Source organism: Pelmatolapia mariae, linkage group LG13 (assembly GCF_036321145.2).
Source record: "Pelmatolapia mariae isolate MD_Pm_ZW linkage group LG13, Pm_UMD_F_2, whole genome shotgun sequence".
NCBI classification, from domain to species: Eukaryota; Metazoa; Chordata; class Actinopteri; order Cichliformes; family Cichlidae; genus Pelmatolapia; species Pelmatolapia mariae.
The window spans coordinates 24181445-24204640 of record NC_086238.1 but is presented as its reverse complement, the minus strand read 5'-3'; the positions used below and the strand labels follow the sequence as shown (position 1 = coordinate 24204640).

Here is a 23196-nt window from a genome sequence, read left to right as displayed (position 1 = left end):
AGATCTCTTTGCTTTTAGGTTTTTCAGTCTGGGCAAGTATTGTCCCAGTATCATTCCAGTTTAGGATATTCTCCAGAGCCGGCCTTGCACTGAGCCATGCTGCAGAAACAAAAGTACAGTCATAATTGAATGCACTGTGAATGCACAGTGTGCTACATAAACAATAATAGGTTCAACATTTTGACCTTTACAGCATATACTATATTATACTGGTGGAACCTGAACTTTAGGTCTAATTGCAATCTTAATTATCAAGTAGGAAACAGTGACAGGAAAACTGAAGAATAAAAAGCTTTAAATAAAAAAAAAAATAATGGAGTAATTCAATCAATACTTGAAAATTTACTGTATAATTAATTAGTCTATTATCGAAGCTGCCATCTAAGCTTCTTTTGGACAAGATTTATTTCTCTGTTGGAAAATGGAAGGACTTTATTATTACATGGTCTGTGATTTTAATCCAGTCCACACTGTGTGAGTATTAATGGTGCTATTCTCTTTTGAGTGCCATTTTTGCCTTGTATTTTTTGGCACTTACTTAGCATTAAAAGTTAGTTACTGAATCAGATGGATGTACAGAGTGAGATTCTAAGAAGACTAAAACTTAATGAAATATGATGATTTCTAAGCAAGACTTAGAAGCTCATGTTCAGCACCATCATAAAATAAGAGCTGCTCTCCATGAACACAAACAATTTCGCTGCATACCTTTCGTCTATATTTGCATAGATTTAGGCATTACAATCTAAACATAAAAAAGCCCACCTCTTAATAGTCAGAGGTACAGTTAGCAGCTATATGCTGTTAATAAAGTCTGTAACACAATACAAGTACAAAGTAATCCAGAAAAGTCTGAACACACCACGCTATCCTTCAAAATTAGTACGTCATTAGTATTTATGAATATATGAATGAATTAACAAATTACATATACAACCCAAATTTTAAAAAATTAATTAATTGAAACAGAATGCAATGATCTGCAAATCTCGTAAACATATTTTTCCTTACAACAGAAGACAGAAACCATATCAAACATTTGAACTGAGAGAGTTTACCATTATTGGAAAAATACCTTCTTTTTATAAAAGCTTTCCAGCAGCTGCTCTGAAATGTTGTCAGATTCTAGTCTGACAAAAGTTTTTACCTGCTCAACAATCCTGGGTCGTCTTGTGGCGTTTTTTATTTCATGATGCCCAAATGGTTTGGTGCAGTTAAGCCAGTTCAGCAGTCAGACTCTTTTACTATGAAGCCATGATGTTGTTATAGATGCAGTGTTTAGCATTGTATTGATTAAATATGCAAGGCCTTCCCCAGATGGGAGCATGTGTTACTTCGAGCTTTGGCCCAGAGAAGAGGGCAGCATTTCTGGATCATGTTCACATCTGGTTTGTTATTTGCATGATAGAGCTTTTGGATGGCACAGACGATACTTTCTGGAAGGGTTCGTGAACACATGCAGTGTCTGCATACCAGGATGATGTTTTTTTTCCTAATGCAGTGCTGCCTGAGGACCCAAAGATCATGGGCAGCCACTGATTTTTAGATTTTCTCATTTATTTATTTTTTTAATACAGACACTCTGAATATCTGATGATCTATCATACATAGTGACATAAAAATTCAAAGTCTTCTTTATTATGTTGAATGACATTCTGAAATGAATTCCCAATCTCTAGATGCAGGTTCTTCTGCTCATTCATAAATACAGCCTCTCTAAACTGCAAACACGTCAGTGACCTGTTGTCAGTTAACCTACTTACATCTGAACACCTCTCAAACGTAACACATTTTAAACATTTAATATATTTCTAATGCTCTATTATAGAATATATATGTTCTGCAAACTGTTGCCGTTTTAAAAAACATTTTAATTCCCAAATTATTTGGAGTTGCGGTTGTACTGAAGCATTGTAGAAATGCACACAAGAGTAACTTTCTTTTTCCTCTTCTGTGTAGCTGAAACAGCAGACAGGGCTCGCCTGTCTGCTGTGCACTGTAGTGGGAAATCAAGCAGCAAGCTTTAGTGAGAACACCTAATTATTAAAACCTATTACAGCCACAAAGTCTTTATCTGTGTGCTGTGGTGATAATCTGCTGTATAATAGCTGGCACAGCTTAGTGGTTTAGCTTTAGATGAGCTGATTAAAGGGAAAGCGGGGAGGGTGTGTTCAGCAGATTTACTGGTAGGTAGATGTCAGAGAGAGACGACTAAAGCTTTTCATCTGAATTCATGTCTCGACTCATCTTTAATCAGAACAAGTTATACAACAGTAACTTTCTACACACTGTATATTTATGACAATGGAAATGCGTGATAAAAGAGATACATGGTTTGAGGTGAGATAAACAAACACTAATGATCTTTGTGGATGCTTAGCAAGTCTTGCTGGAGTCATTAATGCAACAGTAAATTGTCCTAATTATGCAGTTATTCCTCTACCAACATCAATCGTTGAGCAATTAAAAAAATCAAACGATAAAGCATCCAAAGCGTTTGTCATGTCGCTCCTGACGCAAATGGGCGTTTCTCAACAGCAATGAGAAGACAGAGGAAGTTTTGATGGTGATGACTAAATCCACTTATTATATTGATTATTTTCTGTTGTGTTTGACTAAATGCTTTGGAGTAACAGAAAAAAAGCTTAGAAAAAATGTTGCATACTTCATAATTACAAGTGGTAAGACCCGTCCAAACTCGATGCTTTTTAGAACCTTAAAGATGCTTACAAACTGAAAGCAATGTCCTTGTTGCGCATCGCTCTGAAGCCGACAGTTTGTGCACGCTCCAGGCTCTAGCTGGCTACGTATATTTAACACCAGGTAATATAGGTGCCATATCATGGCTTCTGCAATAACACTGGTATAAATTTGCTGAAGTATCGTGCTATCATGGTTCCTTTTATGTTTATGTTCCTTAGCGCACAAGAACATTGAAACAAGCCCAGGATCGTCTAACAGCAATGTCAGACACCCCTGCCTCCAGTAATGATTTAGTGCAAAGGGAGCTACTTCAACAACCTCCAACAAAGGATAGTGCTTGAAGAGATGTGTAGCTTATTTGAGAGTTTAGAAATGTGTTAGATAGGATGTAGAATTATTGTGGAGACACTGACACTGCCCTGGATGTAATAAAGGCCTGAGTGTGTCATAAACTTAGGAGTAGATTTTCAGGAGACCCTCCCCCACTTGAACTGTGAAAGTAAGACAAAGAGAAGCTAATGCTGAGTGGAAATTCCCCAGGGGATACCTGGGTGGGGGTCTCAACGTGTGTACTGAATAACTTTGGTCTGGAAGGGAGATGGACTTTTATGACCCCCAGGAAGTCACGTAGGCAGAGGTACATACACATATATACACATGCACTTACACACAGGAACGCGCACACGCAGGCACTCACGTGCTCGCACACACACAAACATGTAAACACAGTGCTTAGTTTTATGGCACCTCGTAGAGGGTTTAGAAGGGGGGTCACTTATACAAAACTGTGTGTAACAGACAAAGGAGTTGAGATCTGCAGAGGAATTCCGGGGTCCTGTACATCTCCCTTCTAGAAGGTGTAATCAATGAGTGTGGATTGATAAAAGTGTTGTGAATTGACTACTGTTCTTTCTGGAGGCCTGAGGAATTTACGAACCGGGGTGAAACTGCTTTTCGCAACATGCTCTAAAGGGAAAACTGTTCCTGCTGAAGGTGGAAACAACAAACCTGTTTCCTCACTCAAGACAAAAAAAACAGCTGAATACAACCAAGCTATGATGGAGGAGCTGCTATCAACTGGTGATGTGCAACCTAAAAATAACCAAATGACAAGAAGAGCAAGCCGTGAATGAAATTCTAAAGTGTTTACAAGGTGGAAAGGCGGGGCTTTGGGCAGTTTGACCAAAGATCAACCCAGGCAGACAATACTTAACAAGGTTAAGTTACTTGAGTTACTGTTAACCCTGTGCCAATAGACTCACACTTTTAACACAGTGCTTCATCAAAGACAAGTCGCTCAGTGGAACAGAAGGATGAAAAGTGACAGTTTATTTACACATATAAATGTTGCTGCCTGCAAGTATCTATAAAAACTCAGTATTTTTTGTCAGAAATATCAAAATATAATTTTAAGACTACATATCATTCACTCTTATTGTGCATAAACAAATACCCACAATGAAATGAAGAGGGGGTCAAAATTACAATACAACAATTTGAGAGACTGATGAAGTCCGATAGGGACAGATTCAATACGGCAGACAGCTGTCTACAGGAAACTGGGACTCTGTTATGAGGAGACAGGTTTGCTTGGGAGCAGGTTATACTTATACTAAATTTATGTATTTATTTTTGTAGGTACTGAGTATGGTGATCAAAACTGAGTTAATGTGAGAGGCATTTAGGACAGTGTGTAATGCTGCAAAGAGTAGACTGGGGCTGAACAAACACATCTGGATGTGACAGAGGAAACATCAGGCTGTGTCACATGGGAATAAGACCTGTGTGACTTGGCTGTGAGTTTTTACTGCAACCCTGAGATGAGGTTCAATTTATTCATTTTATTCATTAACTGCAGAATACCATGAACTCTTATTGTGGGCCAGGCTTTCACCTTCTTCAGTTGCAAAGGGAGTCAGGCCAATTTACCCTTCTTCCAGCATAATTCATGGTCCTGCAAACGTGTCGATCTGCATAAATATTTCTGTTCGGATGGTAGGGCAGAGGCTTTTCACCTACCGTACACGTGCTTTGGTGCAGTTCTCCAAAATTAACAGATTTATTGAATAAAAGCCAGGGCAATAAATAAATCTGTATTGCTACATTTACGGTCTCTTTTTGTTTTTGAAGGTCATTGTTTTTCTTAAAAAACAAAACAATGACATATTTACTATGCAGTGTCCTGATGTACGAGTGGTGCAGACAGAGATCAGACCTCTGTCTGATCTCTGTCTACACACATCTGTTAGGAAGCATGTTTGCAGAGATGAAAGGGATATAGATATAATGGTCCTAACTGGAACCTAGACACAAGTCAGGTCCCTAAATCCTCTTTGTTGGATTTCCAGCAGCTGGTAGTTTGCTGAGGTGCATCATCAATCCCTGTGTTGCTGCTGCCTGAACCCTATACAATCTGCCAAAGTCTCATAAGCTTCTCTCTAGAATGAATTCAAAGTTTCACTGCAGAGATGAAATAACTCGGTTGATTTTTGTGCAGCTCATTATTAGTGCCTGTAATATTCCCTGTTACACTCAAATCATGGGTGAAAATCTCCTGTAATAACTGACACATTAGCAGTGCTGAGAGATGTTCTTCTAGTAAGGTGATAAGATTCAGGTATCGACGAAGACAGCCAGACATGTGACAACCATCTAACCAGCCTGCAGATTCCTGGATCTACATGTAGGCTGGGAAGATGCCTGCCCACAGAGCCAGCAGCTGCTTGCAGCAGCATTTCCAACCAACGCAGTGAGACACAGATATGCTGCCAGCTTATTTTGTATACACAGCTGGCTTCATAATAACCACTGTTCAACTTCAAAGAAAAGTGATGAACAGAGAATAACCACTGGCATAGTACAAATGTACCCACAAATATATTTGTTTCCAATTGGATAGCACCAATAAACATGGATACGCAGACTTGCATATTGCCTCATCTTGTTAGGACTTCAGGTAATGCACCAGGATTAAAAATGTAGGTACAGGACAAAGTCATTAACATTTTTCAAAGAAATACAGAGCAGCTGTTCTGATCTGACTTTGACTGCCACATACTCTTCTTTCTAGTATTTCCAATTTACTTTCTTTGCAAAACAAAGTTTTACATATCATGAGCTCAAAAAGTTACAACCACTCATATCCTAAGTGTAAATAACAGTGCTGTGTCAATTTACAGCCATAGTGACAAAGACTGAATCATTATATTAGGACCAGTGGTGAGAATGTGACAATGATGTGTCATTTTAACAATCAAATCTAATGTTTTCTAAGACCTAATGAAAAGGAAACAAAAGCGTTATTATCAGGCTTAAGCAAGCCAGAACAACTAGTAGGACACACTAAACTATTCAATAATCCCACCAGTACAGTATTTGTTGCTTCTTTTTTGCCAAGTACAGCTTTAAAGTGCATCCTAGTGGCTGGTAGATGAAACAAGGAATTTTAAAATATTGTGTTGATTTGAGGTTTCACAATTTACTTCTTGCTTCTTCTTGTCAGTGTAAACTCAAAGCAGACAGCCCACCAGGGCGATGTCCTTTTGCACCAGGCTAATGCTACAACCTTAAGGTAGTTGATGTATGGTTTTGGCCTATTATAGGAATACATTTTTTTTGGCTTAAATTGTTATTAGTAATTTTATAGTCATGCTGCTACCTTATATTTCCTCTTTCTTTATTTGTAATACATGGAGAACTGCGCAAAGCTCACCCATTTTAAGCTTTGCACTACAACTAACCAAATAATTACAGCAAAGCTTTGAAGACGTGTATGCTCTCCAGAGTGAATTATGGTGACAATATTCTTCATCTCAAATACGGCTTTATTTAAAAGGGTTTTTTTAGGTTATTTAATTAAACAATTATGTTGTACTCATACATTGATTAGCGTGTAATTATATCTTCCAACTAACATCATCATAAAGATAAAATCGTAGTAGTGGTCCCACTACAGTTTGTCTGCCACTACAAAAAGTTCCATGAAAGTTTTCAGGAACTGCCTTCATAAAAATCACTGGTTGTTTTTGGGAGTGTCCCTAAAGATTTATGGTTATGTTTCCCTCAACATGAGCTCAGCTTTCTCACTGCTCACCTTTGGGTGAGCCATTTCATCATTTTTGTATTGTGGCTTATGTTTGAATGTAGTCCACTTCAATTTGCTGGTATGACGATATTTTCATCATTTTCATCAGAATTTCAGCACTCTGCTGAAACACTTACATTTAGGATGTTTACCAATCTAATTGCAAGTCTGGCTGTACATATCTTATTTACTGCCTGTATAAGCAAGATGAATGAGGCCTAAATAGTGATTTATACACTGCTGCATTATTTTTCATTTTGTTAATTCTAAGTTTCACTGTTAATCAGAGGAGTGTATGTGTCGGCTGGGTTAAAAAAGGCAAGGCATACTACCAAAGTCATTTCTCTTTAATATTACATGGAAAACTTACAATGCTGGTCATAAAAAAAGTAAACAATGACTTACAGACGTGAAGGCCAGGAGTTCTTCTTCTGTTAGTTTGTGCACAGGGTTATTCTTCTGGAAGTCAGTGCTGCAGACAAAAATATTTGTGAATAAATAGTGGAAAGATTAATACAAATATCCTATTTTACAAGTAAAACAACTGGTAACTTGAGCTTTAATTAACCAGATCCCCCTCAATTGCAATTGTCAAACAAACATTTTCTATAAAGCGGTGTGTCAGGGAATTTGGGTCGTTGACCTGGTGTTTTCGGCTTTGTCCCCGTTTAGTTTCCCATGCCTATTTCCTGTTTTATTGTGATAACCTTTTGTTATCAGAGTCCCAGCAGAGAGGCAGAGCACCCCCAGAACCCCAAGTCCCCAAGCTTGCCCCAGCTAGGCTACCAGGTCGGTGTCCTACGTCCGTCAACACAGACCCTCCAGGCAGCCACCAGAAAAACACCATCCAAGAGCCACCAGAGCCCTATCCAGGTCATGAACACAGCCCGAGGTTGAGCCCCCCAAGAAACCTGTCCCTAGAGAATCTCCAGACACCCCAAGCCCGTATCTACCCCCGCATCAACCACAGTAATGAAAGCGGAACAAAACCACAACCCCCCCCCCATCCCCACTAGGTGATGGAGCCGACTAAAGGAGCCCAGAAGGATTGATCTATAGTGGTGGCAGAGGCTGTATTCAAAACTAATATGATCTATCAGACAGTCTCTACATTGGTTAGAATTAAGATTATTTTTATTTTTCCAGTTCATGAGTACAGTACTTATTCATCTCGGTAGTGATGTCATCCAAGTTGACCAACAAGCAAACTAGAGGGGAGGCTGGATTGTTACATTTCGGACCACCAATTTCCAAGATCAAGAATGGTCTTTTACACAACTCTTGAGCCAATGTGGATAACATCAGCCAACCATGCAAACTCCTGGGAATGATTTATGATTTGTTACAATCAATAAAAGGTAGACCGTTAGAAATTATTTTAATTATTATATTTCAAGTCAGCGTGGGAATTAATCAGAATCCACAGTGAGCTTTAAAAGTACTTTTTCTAAGAGGTAAATTTCAGATCTGCCAAGAGCTCAAGAGGGAGAAAAGAGAAACCAGACAAGGTCACATTCCCAGAGTTAAAGGGACCATGGAGAATTTTTCATAACCAGAGTCTCTGCTGTTTAAGCCCTTGGCAAGGAATTAATAAATACTGATTATATCCTGGGATTAGCTCTCATTAATACAAAAAGCAGTTACAATAAAGACAAGTTATTAAAATGTATAAATATACTATATCAGGTCAAACTGAACTAAATGTGGTCTGCTAACACGCTGGAAGACACACACTATACAAGAGACTTGTTTTTAACACTGTTTTGTAGTGGTATCAAGGTGTACAGATCTTCCTTTAATTTAAACAGACCTGCTGCTCATCAATCATCTCCTAGCAATCTCACTGACTGCTCCACTGACCTTCAGTTGGCCCATTCAGTTCCAGCACCAGCATAGAAAATTAATCACCAAGTTACTGTGAAGATAACTATTTTATATATTACATTTTAGTCTGGTGACCCCATATTGGCTTTTTTCTAGTTTATGTAAGTTAATACTGCTCTGCCTGGTAACCAGGCAGAATTTATAGCTATATGACATAGCAAAACAGTTGGGACGACATCAGCTAACTCATGCAAACTCCTGGGGCTTACTGGCTGAAAAACTGCCTGGTGTGTCACATATTTATGAAATATAAAGGATCATGAGGTTCCCTCACCCCCAGAGCTGACAGGGGGTGAGGGCCAGGTTAGCAAAAGAGAGAAGAAGCGATAAAGAGATAAATAGAAGGAAGAGGAAAAAAGAGAGACTTAAAAACAGTAAAGACGAGTGGGGAGCGTATAGCACAGGATATCCTCCACCCGCGACAATCATGTCCCACAAGGGCCAAAGTTCTGCAACCCCCTGTGCCAGATAGTCATGGGCTATCTATTAAGGGGTCTTGTTTGGTAACACGCTTGCTCAAATTTTTGATAACACTTTTTTTTGTCATTTTGTCTTATCTTGCTCACACTGCTAACACACTGCTCTGCTAGGCCCCAAGTGTTAGCATATGCTATCATCTGTTCCTGGTGGAGGTACAGCAAGTCATCTACTAATCAGAAGTTTGGTTCTAAGTTCAGACAGATTGAGGATATATTGTGTTTGGCTTAAAAAACCTCTCAAAAATTACGTATAACCATATACTTACTCCAACTCACATATTAAACAGATCTGTAGGACTGCCTCTTTTGTCTGAACAATATCGCCATTTTATAAACATACAGTTTCCGAGGGATGCTGCCCTAAAAGTTAGGGCTAGATCAAGTGACCCATAACCATAACTTAATTTGATCTCCTATAGGCTCAGGCCGCAGGGGGACTTCCCAAGATGCACTGAGCATTTCCTCTCTACTCCCCCCACTCATGAAGGATTTATATGCCATCATCTCATGTCATTAACACTGTTATTCTCTCTCCAACAGTTTGTCTTTTGTACTTGTCCTCTGTCCCTTTCCGTCACCCCCCACCCCGCTTCTACCAGAGGGCCCTTCCTGTTTAAGGGGAGTTCTTCCTCCCCGCTGTCACCAAGCAGTGTTCATAATAAGGGATTTGTCTGATTATTGGGGTTCTCCCTCTCTATTGTTGTAGAATCTTTATCTTATAATATAGAGTGCCTTGAGGCAGCTCCTCTTGAGAATTGGCACTATATAAACAAAATTTAATTGAATTGAACTAATTCAATGAACTCATTTCAGTGATCTTGCACAACTGTGTACTTCTGTTGTATCTTGCTACTGTACCTTTTTTGCATATTTGTCACACTTAAAAATTTCAGATCAAAAAAAGTTTAGAAGAAAACAAAGATAATCAGAGCAAATACAAAATGTGTAAAACAATGATGTATTTGTTGCCTATCTGGCCCAATGTGAAAGCGTAATCCCCCAACCTCCATCAACTCTGATTAACCACATTTTCACTGTCAGACCTGCAGAATCAAAAAAGCATAAATAATACCTCTGTGATAAAGTACGCCAAATTATCTCATAAAGCAACACATTATTCGAACTAAAGAAACTCAGAGAGATACAGAACAAAGTCATTGACATCTATCAGTATGGAAAGGGTAACAAAGCCCTTTCTAAGACTTTGGGACTCTAGCAAACCATGGTGAAAGCCGTCATCCACATTTGGGAAAATTTGGAACAGGAGGTCACAAAAACATAGAACAACATCTAAAGAACTGCAGGTCTCACTTTCCACAGTTATGGCCATTGTTCATTTTTCAACACTGTAAAAGAGACTGGGCAAAACTGGCATCCATGGGAGAGTTCCAAAACAAAGACCACTGTTGACCAAATAGAACACAAAACCTTATTTCAAATTTGCAAACGTGAATATCCCCAAGACCTTTGGGAAACTATTCTGTAGACTGAGAAGACAAAAGTAGTCAAGCTTTCTGGAGAGTTAGTGTTTCATTACATCTGGTGTAAAAATAATTCAATTTGTTAAAAAGAACATCACACAAAGAGTCAAACATGGTGGTGGCACTGTGAGTGTGTGGGGCTGATTTGCTGGTTTGGAACCTGAATGACTTGCCATCATTTATGGGCCCACAAAAAATACAAATAAAAAAAAATAAGAAATTGGAATGGCCTAGTCAAAGTTCAGACTTAAGATGTACTGTAGAAATGAGGAAGGGGAAAAATACTTTCTTACAGTACTGTATACTAACAGAACAGTGCAGAATATAACAAAGTTTGTCCACACAACTTTCTACTAAACAAATAGGTGACATGACAAGAGAAAAACTTAAGAGTTAATGGGATCTACAATTTTCCAAGTGGTTATCAAAGTCATAGTGACGCATCAGACAAAGCAATTTATGAATATGGTAGGGCTGCTCAATTGATCGAATTTTAATCTAAATTACGATCTGGGCTTTCAACGATCATTAAAAATGACTGAGCCGATTATTAGCACCTCCCTCGTGCTTTACTCTCACGCTGCTCCGTGTGGCAAATCGAGCGCACCTCTCTGCATTTCGAACACGCATCACAACAATTAAGAGGACCCGAGGGAAGCTCGGAAAGCTCGGAAAGCTAAGAAGAAGTTATTTGGAGAGGAGAGGATAATGGCTGCTGAAGAAAGAATGCCGCTGGTTGAAAAGAGAGGTAAAATGACTTCAGTGGTGTGGAAACATTATGGGTTCGCGGAGTCAGATGTGGATCAAGTAGACATAGTGTGGAAACTTTGCTACGGTGTCGTAGCTGCACCACAGAGCAACACTACAAATTGACATACCTCAATGTCAGTTTGATGCAATTGTACATTGTGTGGCTACACAGCTTGCCTTGATGTTTGGTTATTTGTATGCATAAATATTATGCAGTATTTTGAAGTTCACTAAACATAGATGTTTACATTTTTCATTTATTTTTTATATTGCAAACATTTGCACTGTTATCAGTATTTGCACACTATTTTATGACAATCTTTTAAGCCATTATTCAATACATTGTTATTGTTAAATAAATATCGTCAAATAATCGAGATCTCAATTTCAGTGAAAATAATCGTGATTATCATTTTTGCCATAATCGAGCAGCCCTAGAATATGGCATATATTCATGCAGGGGCAAACTGAACTGAGGGGATCATTAGATCTAAATAGATGTGCAGGATGGTGAGAAATTATTTCAGTCTTCAGGCCTGAGACACAATTTCTTCTGACATCCAACAGATGAACTATTAACCCAATGTTACTTATGAGGCTACCGTCGTCGGTATGTATCACAATATACCTGCACTTTTAGTGGTTTTCCCACTGTTTTAAACAATTCTAATTGCAATTTTATGCACAGCTACAGTTCGGCTCTGAGGCAGCAGACTTACCAGATACCCAGGATGACGGCCTGTTCTTCAGCAGTTAGGTCAGGCAAGTGGTACTGATCTGGCTCTGCTAAATTGATTTTATCCAGTAGTGTGTCATCCCCCAGACTGTAGTCCTGTAGGCAAAGAAACACAATGTGTACAATCAGCAGCCATAAACCACTGAATATGAAGACTATAAGGTTCTGCCAAGCGACTAAGCATACATTTTTGAATGTAGCATTACTTTTCAGAAATTGCTTGGAGCTACAATGTTAAGAAGGGTAAGGGTTTTAAATTTGAAGACTGTCTCAAGCATGCTGCTGCTTAGGGCCATCACTTCAATATGGATATTAGCAAGAAAATAACTCATTTTACTGAGCATTCAAAGATAAGCTAAACAATCAAGATTTCAGTTAACTGCTGGTAACTAGTGATTCTGTTAATATGGTCACATAGATTGGAGGTAGAGGTAGGTTGCCACACAGTGACTGCAAATTAGGACTTCCATATTTTAGGCCTCAATTTTCTCAGGTTTCTGTGCCAAACTGAGGTCTGTTGTGGTAAAGACAGCTGAGTATGAAGTCAAAGCTGATTTACTGGCCAAGCCACATGCAGTGGATTATGACTGAAAGAGTGTCTGGACTTCCTTTAAAGACGATAAGATGATATGCTATGTCATTCAGGAACGACCCATAGTAGCTCTGCATCAAGAGAAATGTTCTCTTGCACCTCACCTATTCCTAAAGTGCTTTAGAATATAAGGTACATTAAACCATACATTAATGCAGTGCTTTAACGTATAAACTTTATGCATTTTTGATCATCCTCATTGCTAAAAGAAAATCACCAAACAACCAATACACCATCTTTTTGCCCAGAGAGGGTGTGCTTTACGCAAATGGACTAGCAGTTCTCACTGGACCAATAACTGGAATGAAATACCAACCATACAACTATAAGCCTATTACATGTAATAGTTTGGATCTTTGAAAGATCTTAGAAATGAATTGATTTAAAAGACTTGTTTAACTGTGGAATATATTTAAAAAGAGATGCTGTTTGATGGCTAAGAGGGTAAGGTTCAGAAGTGATTAGTACTGGTTTAATAATATTTAGCTTGGTATTCCCCAGAAACAAAACTTCTAAGGTGCAAGTTCCACTTCCAAAGCTTTCAAAGCTGAATTTGTCTAATTATATTTAATTTAATTGAGTTTGTCACTACACTGCTGATTGCACAGTCACATTTGATTAAACCATGTCAGATGTCACTCACACTCATAAGTATCAGAAATAAAGGCACAAAAAATGAGTATATGTAATTCTGCCTTTTTTTTCTAAAGATGTTTTTGGTAATTGAGGTGCTTCATTAAGACAGACTGCCTTGCACCTACCAACCAACAAGCTAATGGGTAGGCCTATATGGATAGGTTATTCAGACATAACATCTTTAACCTTCAACACCTACACGTGTACACACTCAGTTTGAATTTTTAGAGTCCTGCATAAGAACACCATGCAGTCAGGATGAGCTAAGGCTCAAACTACTTTACCAATTATGAGGTATTCAAAAATTCTGGACTTAATGATCAGTAACTGTCAGTGACAGGCAAGTGCATTCCTCTGGTCTGAGCAAACTCAATCAAATCCTCTGTTGTGATAATGTGGTTTGGCATCAGCAAAAAAAAGAAGCCCACAGCAACAGAAATGGCCCCGTTTCCCGGTTGGCACTAGGTTTGATTGGCCAGTGATAAACAGTTCCTACTCCTTGCCTCTCTACTTTCCTTCTATCCACTTTAGATGGGGAGACTGTGCGCTCTAGTTAATGACAGCTTTGATTGAGCCAATTTACTCCCCTCCACCAGTAATGAGGGTATTAGTGGTCTGAGCATAGCACAAGGAACTGGACCTGAGCCATGGCTACAAGACTAAGAGCTCTATGGGCGCACTACAGGAAAGGTTCGAAAGATTTCAGAAAATGTATATAAGCTAGAACCAGTGTCTCGTTCCTAAATTCTTTAGCACCAACTACCAGTATCTTGGAATGTACATGGACTGAACTACATAGCTAATAAGGTTATGTTCCATTTTGTTAGCATGATATTAAAAAAAAGAAAACACAACAAACAAAATGTCCCTGACAGCTTTCAGTGAAATGTTAGCCCCTAGATCAAGGAAAAGTTCCACCTTTGTAATTGTGTTTTGCCACTCCTATGGTTAAATGTTAGATTAGCTTGAAATATGTGATTAGCTGGAAACAAAAACACTTAGTAAGTGAAATATTTGGGAAAATGATGGGGGAAAAAGAACTATTGCAATTATTACAAATCAGAAACAGAGTTTTTTGGCTTGGCTACTTCTGAATGGCAGATGACTAACTGGGGAATTATGCTTCAATAGGAACTGCAAACCACTCTGAAACCTAATGTGCACCTCCCTAGAAGAGTGAAAGCACATCCAGTTGATGCAGTCTGCAACTATTGCCTGCGGAGTACCATTGATTCCTCCTGTGAATTTCCAGCTAATATTTTGGAGAAGATTTTGTATTTATTAGAGAATAAATCAGATCAGATCAATAAAAAAGAAAATATGAATCATTGTCCATCAAGGGGGACAAATCAGGTCTTACACCTGATTTAGACCTCTGCGGTCTAAATCTGGCTTAATATCGGTTTAGGTCACAGGTTATAGTATAGGGTTTAAGAGGGGTGTGGTTCCAATGTCACCATAGCATAGATTTACAGATGAAGGATAAATCCCCAGTAAGAAAACTAGAGAGACGGTTCTGTCCATTGTGACTTTTTCTAGGTCTTAACAAGCCAGACAACGTATATAATCTCCTACCATGTTCTTGATCTGATTAACAATCTCATACCAGTTGCACATGATAAGAAAAACCACCAGAGGCAGACACTTTATCAGATACCAGACAGACAGAGTGGCTCCTTTTAATGCAAAGGAAGTTGTAGCATGAATCCTGAATATCTAAGCTTTTTATCCTAAGTCTAAGGCTCAGCCTAGCCACCCTGTGCTCCAAAACAATGTTAACATAGACAATAAAACTCTAGCAAAAAAAAAGTGGGGGGTTTTGGTGTCACTTTTAGATTAGAAAAGGGGTTTTCATTTCCTTATCCAATTATACAGACTAGATGCCTGCATCTCTGGATACTAAGCAGGATTACTATCACAACAACACAACACAATTCCAGCAGGGTACAACCACCCTGCCTCACATTTGTACAATCCACTTTACATCCAGTTCACAAGAGGACATGGATCAGCTTAACATGTAACAAATCAAGACCATCACTGTGAATGAAATGTGTTACAGTGATTGTTTTCGCTTGATTATCTTGCTTTTAATGTTAATGTTTTAAGTCAAACTCCTGTCTGAAAATGAAATGAATCACCCAGCCCGAGCTCACTGCCAGACTACACAGCATCCAGCAGTGTGAGGTAAATAAACCACCTCGATGTAAGCACACAATGCTGGCAAAAAGAACAAAAGGAGTCAGCCAGAGAGAGTGATTGACTGTGTAGGGACCTAAAACCAAACCTGCGTAGCATAAGGATGAATGGGAGACTTACAAGGTATGATGGAGGGAAATTAGACAGTCATTGTGCAGTGTGTGTGGGAGATTGTTTAAATCTCTGTGTTTTACAGACCATTTAAAAGCAAGTTTCTCTCTGCCTGGAGAGCATAATGAAACATTTAGACAGTAACCATTCTTCTCTTTTCTGCTTGTTGGTGTTTTTGTGCGAGAGTGTGTGTGTCAGCACACTGTGGTGGGCATCTGACCAGTACTTCATCATGAAGTGGCTGACACATTTGAGGCACTAGAGCTCTGACTGTGCAACTTTGGGAAACACCAGAGAGGGAATTTAGGGAAGCAAAGTGATTTTTTATTTTTCATAGACACCAGGAAAATAGGTTGTCACACACCAAGATCTCTTTCTTACACACAAATAAACTAAACTTAATCTAAATTTAAAGAGGACCGAACTAAGGAGGACAATCTGATTTTGGCAGAGTGGATAGCAAAGGATTGTTTTGTCAGCCGATTTACGCAAAAAGTCAGACAAATCTATACCAGAGGTATGAAAACCACATGAGAGGTAGCTCTTAGAAGTGGTTACCTTTTAAAGTCAAGTTTAATCTAGAACTAGACCCAGGATTTTTGAGTAATTGTACAAATACATATCAAATAGAAACAATGATAACTGACATTCTTCTGACATTCTCAAAAAAAAAAAAAAAAGCAAAAATCAATCTGGATCATGATATCTTTGCTCTTGTTTAATTTATTAACAGTTGTTGTAAAAAGGTTTTATATGAGGATATCAGCATGCAGTTCCTGTCAAATGTGGCCAAAATAAAGAAAGAAAAAAAGTCTGGGCTTTTACAGGTTCTCCTCTCTATAAATAAAAGTTCTTAACCATTTACAAAAACTTGGGTCGCAGCAAAACCAATACAGTTTTAAAAAAAGGTTAAATTTTATATTCATCTCAAACTACAAGAAAAAAAAGAAATAATAAGAACAGTGTGGACGGACACCATGAAGGAAACACAGTGGGTGGTACATTGGTTCAGATGTTAGTGTTCAACTCAGATGATGATAGCTCCCACTTCAAACTCTAAACTATTTATGTGAGGTTAAAAAAAAAGTAGTTGAAGCACTCTGAGTGATCAGTAAGACTAGAAAAAAAGTGCTAAATAAATGTGAGTTCATTACATTATACAATGTATCATGGTACATTTTAGAGCATTTCTAAGACAATGTTCATTGGGCAGGTGAACTAATATTAACTTTTCCTAAAATTTTAGAAGAACAGTGCGCAAAAACAAACAAAACCTGTCATTGTGACACAAATGCATAGTGGTGGGAACTCCACGTATCAACATCATGGTTTAAGGTTGCTTTGCTACTTCAGGTTCTGGTTACCTACCAAACATCAATCAGATTCATAAGCCACTGTCAGTTATCATTCACTTGGTTAAGTAGGCAACCTATATGCCAAAAGGCTACAGGGACCGGGTTTGATTCAGCCTAAACCATGCCTCTCTATAAAGACTTACGCATGCATGACTATGTGCATGTATGTCAATAATCAAAAATATTATGACAACACCTGCCTGATATGCTGTTGGTCTTGCACATGCAAAGTATTAGTATTAAAGTATTATTCCCATTTCAGGAGAAAGATTGAGTTAAAGGTCTATGTATTGAGAACTTCTAACGCACAGAGAACTAACAGGGTCAACAGTATTCAACAGGTTTCACGGGGTATTATAAAAGGTACAGAAGTAGTCACCCCCCTCTGCTGATGATGGTGGGTATTAAAAAGCATTTGCACCTCTGTAAATTTTGGCTAGCAGAAAAGGTTAAATGGGCAGACTGTTGCCAAGTCAACGAGACAGCTTCCATAAGATATCCATCTTTAGAGGAGTCAAGGTTAGACTCTTGTCTGTTTATAGTATGGCCCCTGCCATTAAAGATTTTCTCCTAGTAAACTCAAACATATCCAATTTAAGTCACACATCAAACTTAAAATACTTATGCAATCACGAAACTGAATAAGAGAGACATTTCAAGTACCAATGGTCTTAGAGTGTATAAAGGCAAAATAAAAGGTTAATTCAAGTTACCAAGAATATAAATACCAACAATAAACACATAGGTTTCATGGAATCTCTCTCAGTTTTGAAAGGTAAATTAACACAGAGTGTGAGTGTGTGGACATTAGCTTAAAGGCGGAAAAGACGATGTGTTATCAATGTGTGTGTAAGTGGGTTAACTTAAGGGACATGTTGCAAGTTACCGAACTTTAAATAAATGTGTCTGAAACATAGAAGATAGAGGCTCAACAGTCAGTCAGCCGAACAACCAAAGTGTCAAAACAATCACGTACCCAAAACAGCGTTGGGAAGAAGACAAACAGAAGCTCATACCTTGGGAAGACTAGCCTGAGGTGTAGGGGTGGGAGTTGCCTCATCATTGATCTGACCAGGCTGGTCCTGCTTTCTTTTGACTTCAAGGATGAGCTGAGCCAAGTAGTTCTGCTGGAACCGGGTACGTTTGCCAAGGGCACCTACAGATGAAATCAGCTTAAAAGGTTTAGATATACTATGGTTAAATTTTGACATTTTATTCAGCATCACCATCTGCATTATTCAACAAATAATGCAATAATACAACATGTTGTCAGTCCAGCTTAGAATGTTGGACAACTATTGCTCTGTCCATACTTCAACACACCCAAATCTGAAATCAAGGATATCAAGGATTTATGAGGTTATGCTGAATATGAAGTTAGCAAAAAGCTAGCTAGCTACAGCAGCTGACATCTAAAGATCTCTTGAATATCTCTGAATACCAATTTCTTACAAAAACAAAACAAAAACAAAAAAATCACACATCAACTTTATAACTTTTGAAATGAAATTTGATTGAATGATTGAAAAATGCCAGTGAGAAAGATAATAGTTATGTTAGTTTATATAAAAAGTAGGGGTGCAACGATACTCGTATCGATATTGAACCGTTTGATACAGTGCTTTTGGTTCGGTACGCATATGTATTGAACAATGATACATATGCGTATCATTGAGCTCTCAACACAGACGATGCTGTCTGTGTTGAGAGCTCAGTAGATCTGCGTTCGACTTATCTGCCTAGGCTGCACTGTCGAGCGCAGCGCAAGCTAGCGAGACAGAAGCTAAGCTCGTTGCAACATGGCAACTGCCTCAACTCTACCCGAAATTGAACCTCAGCCACCCTCATTCAGATCTGGCGTTTGGAACTATTTTGGTCTTCATGTGAAGTATGACCCTGAAGGTAAGCGCATCATGGACAAAAGTAAAACAGTATGTCGGATGTGCCACACAATGCTCAATTACATTGGTGGGAGTTAGTGCGTTAGCGCAGTTAGCTCGTTAAGGTGTTGACGCTGTCCAGCCCCACGCACGGGGTGATCCGCGGTAGCTCGTTAACGGAGATTTGCCGTGTTGTGGCGTTAACGTCATTTCAACGAGATTAACGCTGACGGCACTAGTGGGAACACAACGAGTATGACTGCACATTTACTCCGACATCATCCTAGTGCAAAGACAAGTGGAAGCAGACAAAAACAACAAGCACGCATGCTACAGACTTTACCCGAGTCATTTAGACAGCCGTTAGCACATGATTCTCCTTATGGGGACCTGATATGTTTAATATGCTGCTGAGAATATAGCCCAGAAGAAGCGTATAGTATAGCTTTTATTTTGGAAAGAGCCATTTCTCTGTAATAAACTCTCTTTTCCAAAGATGAGGGATTTCTCGATCAGATAGATTTATTTTTTTATTACTTTGTTGTTTCAGCAACATTACATTTAAAAACTGTACTTTTGAGTTAAAATATATATTTATAATTTTAATAAATGACAAATTAAAAAGGCATGAACATTTTTTTTGTATCGAAAAAATATCGAACCGTGACACCAAAGTATCGAACCGAACCGAACCATGAATTTTGTGTATCGTTGCACCCCTAATAAAAAGATCTTACTAGTGTAGACACTGCAGCAAAAATAACATATCTGAGAAGTTTAATTTATGGGCTAAATTGTTCTTAATAAAAGATAAGATAAAGGTAAAAGGGGTGGCTGTAGCTTAGGTGGCAGAGCAGGTCACCTACTAATCAGAAGGTTGGTGGTTCGATACCTGTCTGCTCCAGTCTGCATGCCAAATATCCTTGGGCAAGATACTAACCCCGTGTGTGAATGTTAGTGCTACTTACATAGAAAGAACATAGAAAAAAGTGCTGTGTAGATGAGCGCTTTGAGTGCTCAGTTAGAGTAGAAAAGCGCTATAAAAGAACCAGCCCATTTACCAAAACGGGAACTAAAATATAAAAATACAGCATAAGTATTTAAAAACTTATTTTTTCAATACAAAGCTGCACAGGAGTAAAATGATAACTGAACAGTACTTCATGGAGTCCTATAATACAGCACTGCAGTACACTGGAAAGATGAGCCACAGCCAAGGCACAAGGTTAATGTTACTTTATCACTTAAGAAGCTAATAGTTTATACTTTATCCTGTTTGTAGAATTTGAGAAATAACGAGTCACTGACTAAAACTAAAGCTCCTTCCTAAACAATAAGATCTCCAAGAGTTCAACATAGGCTAAACTACTGGAGGCCTAATTCTCCAGCTCTAGTAGCTTTGGGTTTGCTAATAATAATTTGTTAAACTGTCAAATTGTGTTTCATGTAGAACTCCCTTTTGTCAACTCTCCCTGATTATACAGGCCTCCTATGGTTCTCTGTCAATTCAGCATTCTTTTCTCCACGTGTGTACTTCAGTTACCAGTCATGTTGATGGTGAGCCCCGAAAGCTCCCGAGCCTTCCCGATGTGTTCCTTGGCAGGCTGGTACTCATAGTAGGTGAGACTAGTGTAGACGCACTCGAGGTGGAATTGAATAGCCAGGTTTCTGTGTTGTGACAACACAGACTGGCATTTGAGCACTGTAAAAGGAAAGGGAAGAACATTCCAGTGAGGATGAACATGAAACACAGATTAGCTAGTATCTTACGATGTGATTTTGCAGTTAAAATGTTCAGAGATTGTCAAAGTAGATGGACACTAAGAAATGATAACATTAACTGAGAAAAACACCAGGGGTCCAGTTTCTTTTCTATGCATGAACCAAATATATCTATGCTCCTTACAACCCTGCTCGAAGAACTCAGGCCCTGAAATGACACATTAAAAAGACACACTGAGCATGGAGTCGATGGGAATGGACAGAGGAAAGCGCAGTCTCATTCCCTCGTTCTTTTATTTTGACAGCGAATGCGCACCTGCAGACCACTTATGTGCAGCCCTGCTTATATTTATGCCTGGCCAACATTCTTATCATTTAAGGTACCCTACCTTTCCAAATAGACAAGACTAACATTAACAAACAAAATAATCTCAAATATAACCCTCGATAAATATATTTGTAGAGCATTCTTTTGAAGACTGCAAATGAATTGCATTTTTTATTTTTAAACACATATCAACATCATTCAACAATTAAACCCCAACAACAGAAATACACCTTTGTTTAATCTCTTTATTTGCTTTTATTACAGTAAAATGGCAAAAATCTCTTAAATTATTGAGAAAACCTTTGAACACAGTTTGGGAGTAACTTGGTTTTTGCTTAAACATTATTTCTATTACTTTAAAAAACACCAAATCGTTCACTTTCATTTTCATTATGCTCTTTTTTTGTAGTATTGAATTTATTATTGTTTTAAAAGCCGACCCCACAACTCCACACAAGAAAAAAATACAAGTGAACAGGCAATTATATGTAAAGCTCTAATAGATGCTTAGTGTTATAAAGAACACCTAATAACTTTGATATTTTCCCTATAATATAATGAACATGTTGTTCAAAGGATTTTACATCACTGACTCTTTTAATTTTAGTATTAAAAACCTTTAATTCAATATTTTCTTTATATCCTTTTTTGGTCACAAAAAGCATGAATTGAGTTTTCTTAAGGGACAATCTGTTGATATCAAACCACATGTTAAGAATGTCCTACTCACGTTCTTTTGCACACAAAATATCCTTTAAATCTTTAAATCATCTGCAAAAATAACAAATTTAAACAATTTACTCATTTTAGTAAATTGTTTATATCATTAATGTAAAGTCTAAAGAGTTTTAGACCAATCACTGATCATAGAGGTACCCCACATTGAACCTTTCTAAATTCAAACACAGTTTTGTTAATTTGCACACACTGTTGTCTATTTTTCAAATGAGCTTTAACCAGGAACAGGCTATTCCTCTTATTCCACATCTCTCTAATTTCCTTAATAACTGACAATAATCTACTGTATCAAACACTTTCTGTAGGCCAAGATAAATACCGACAGAGAACACATCATTTGCAATGGCTTCTGTTTAAAAAAAAATTGGAAGTTTACTAACAGAAGCAATGCAAAGCAAAGCCAACCATATCAGCTGGCTAACAGGTGTTACTGCGCTGTCGCAGGTTGGCTATTTGCACGTTGACTAAATTACAGAGAGTACATCATGTTAACAGTTATATACTACAGTTTGATTCACAGAAGCAAATAAACATGCAGTGTTCATACTGATTTGCTTACTTATATGGTATACCTCTGCAAAACATACACATCACAAATGTTTCTAGCTTCATGGGACTTCTTTTAACATTTTTGGTACAAACTGTGAGCCAACTCAAAGTACTGAGTGCCTAAAGCTGCTGATTTTGTTCTTTCCAAGTGACAATAACCTCAACCTTTTCCTTTCATATTAAAATAGACTTTAAATATGTAAAATATGTCTCTCTCTCACACACACACACACACACACACACACACACCCTTTGTAGATATTTATAGGTGTGTTTTTTCCATTCTAACCCAACAACTACTCTGATCAGCTAAGCTGTGACAATATCAGTGGGCACCTTCAAACATGCAGACAGTTTGACTTTGCAGCTGAGAGTAAGTCTCAAAGAATGTCCTTACAGAAAAAAAACCCTGTTATAATTAAAGGCAACTGGCCAACTGTTAATAAACAGTAAAAATGTTCAGGAAATTAATTCAGCAAAAATATTCCTGTTGAGCACCAAACAAAAGGAAATCAAGCCAGACATGGCAGCACCTCCATGGGCAGAAAACAGATGTGCATGCTTGTCACAGCATCACCCTCACCTTTCCGCTCACACCACTCGTAAAAGCACCGTGTCCAACTGCTCCTCTGGAATATGGATCAGTATGTTTTGTAGTATGTGCAGTCTGCTTGCCCTTCACACGCTGTTAACTGCCACACAACAGACTGCGCTCCAACAAACCCACTGCCTTTAAACAACAAACTCCAGCAAGCAGCCATTTGGAAAGGCTGTGGAAAAACCCAACAATAATTACATAAACAATCCAAATGCTGATAAAAGCTCTGCTGGGACGATGGGAAAGGGAGAGTAGCTTTGCTTTATGCAGAACAGAGTTATTTCACATACTGATATTTTCTCCACTCTAATTCCATTACAGGAACACAGTGTGATTAAACAACTGCTTATAAACAAAGAACATTTCTTCAG

At 38.3% G+C, this 23196-nt stretch overlaps 1 protein-coding gene across 1 annotated transcript in view; it reads right to left on the bottom strand.

The window, feature by feature from the left end:
• Positions 1-23196, bottom strand: part of ttc27 (tetratricopeptide repeat domain 27) — an 88862-nt gene that overhangs the window by 46687 nt on the left and 18979 nt on the right. Inside the window, exons 6-9 of the mRNA XM_063491891.1 lie at positions 20434-20592; positions 18027-18166; positions 12101-12213; positions 7193-7259 (exon numbers count right to left, since the gene is read on the bottom strand). Coding sequence (XP_063347961.1) covers positions 7193-7259; positions 12101-12213; positions 18027-18166; positions 20434-20592 — 479 coding nt within the window. The remainder of the gene's footprint in view (positions 1-7192; positions 7260-12100; positions 12214-18026; positions 18167-20433; positions 20593-23196) is intronic.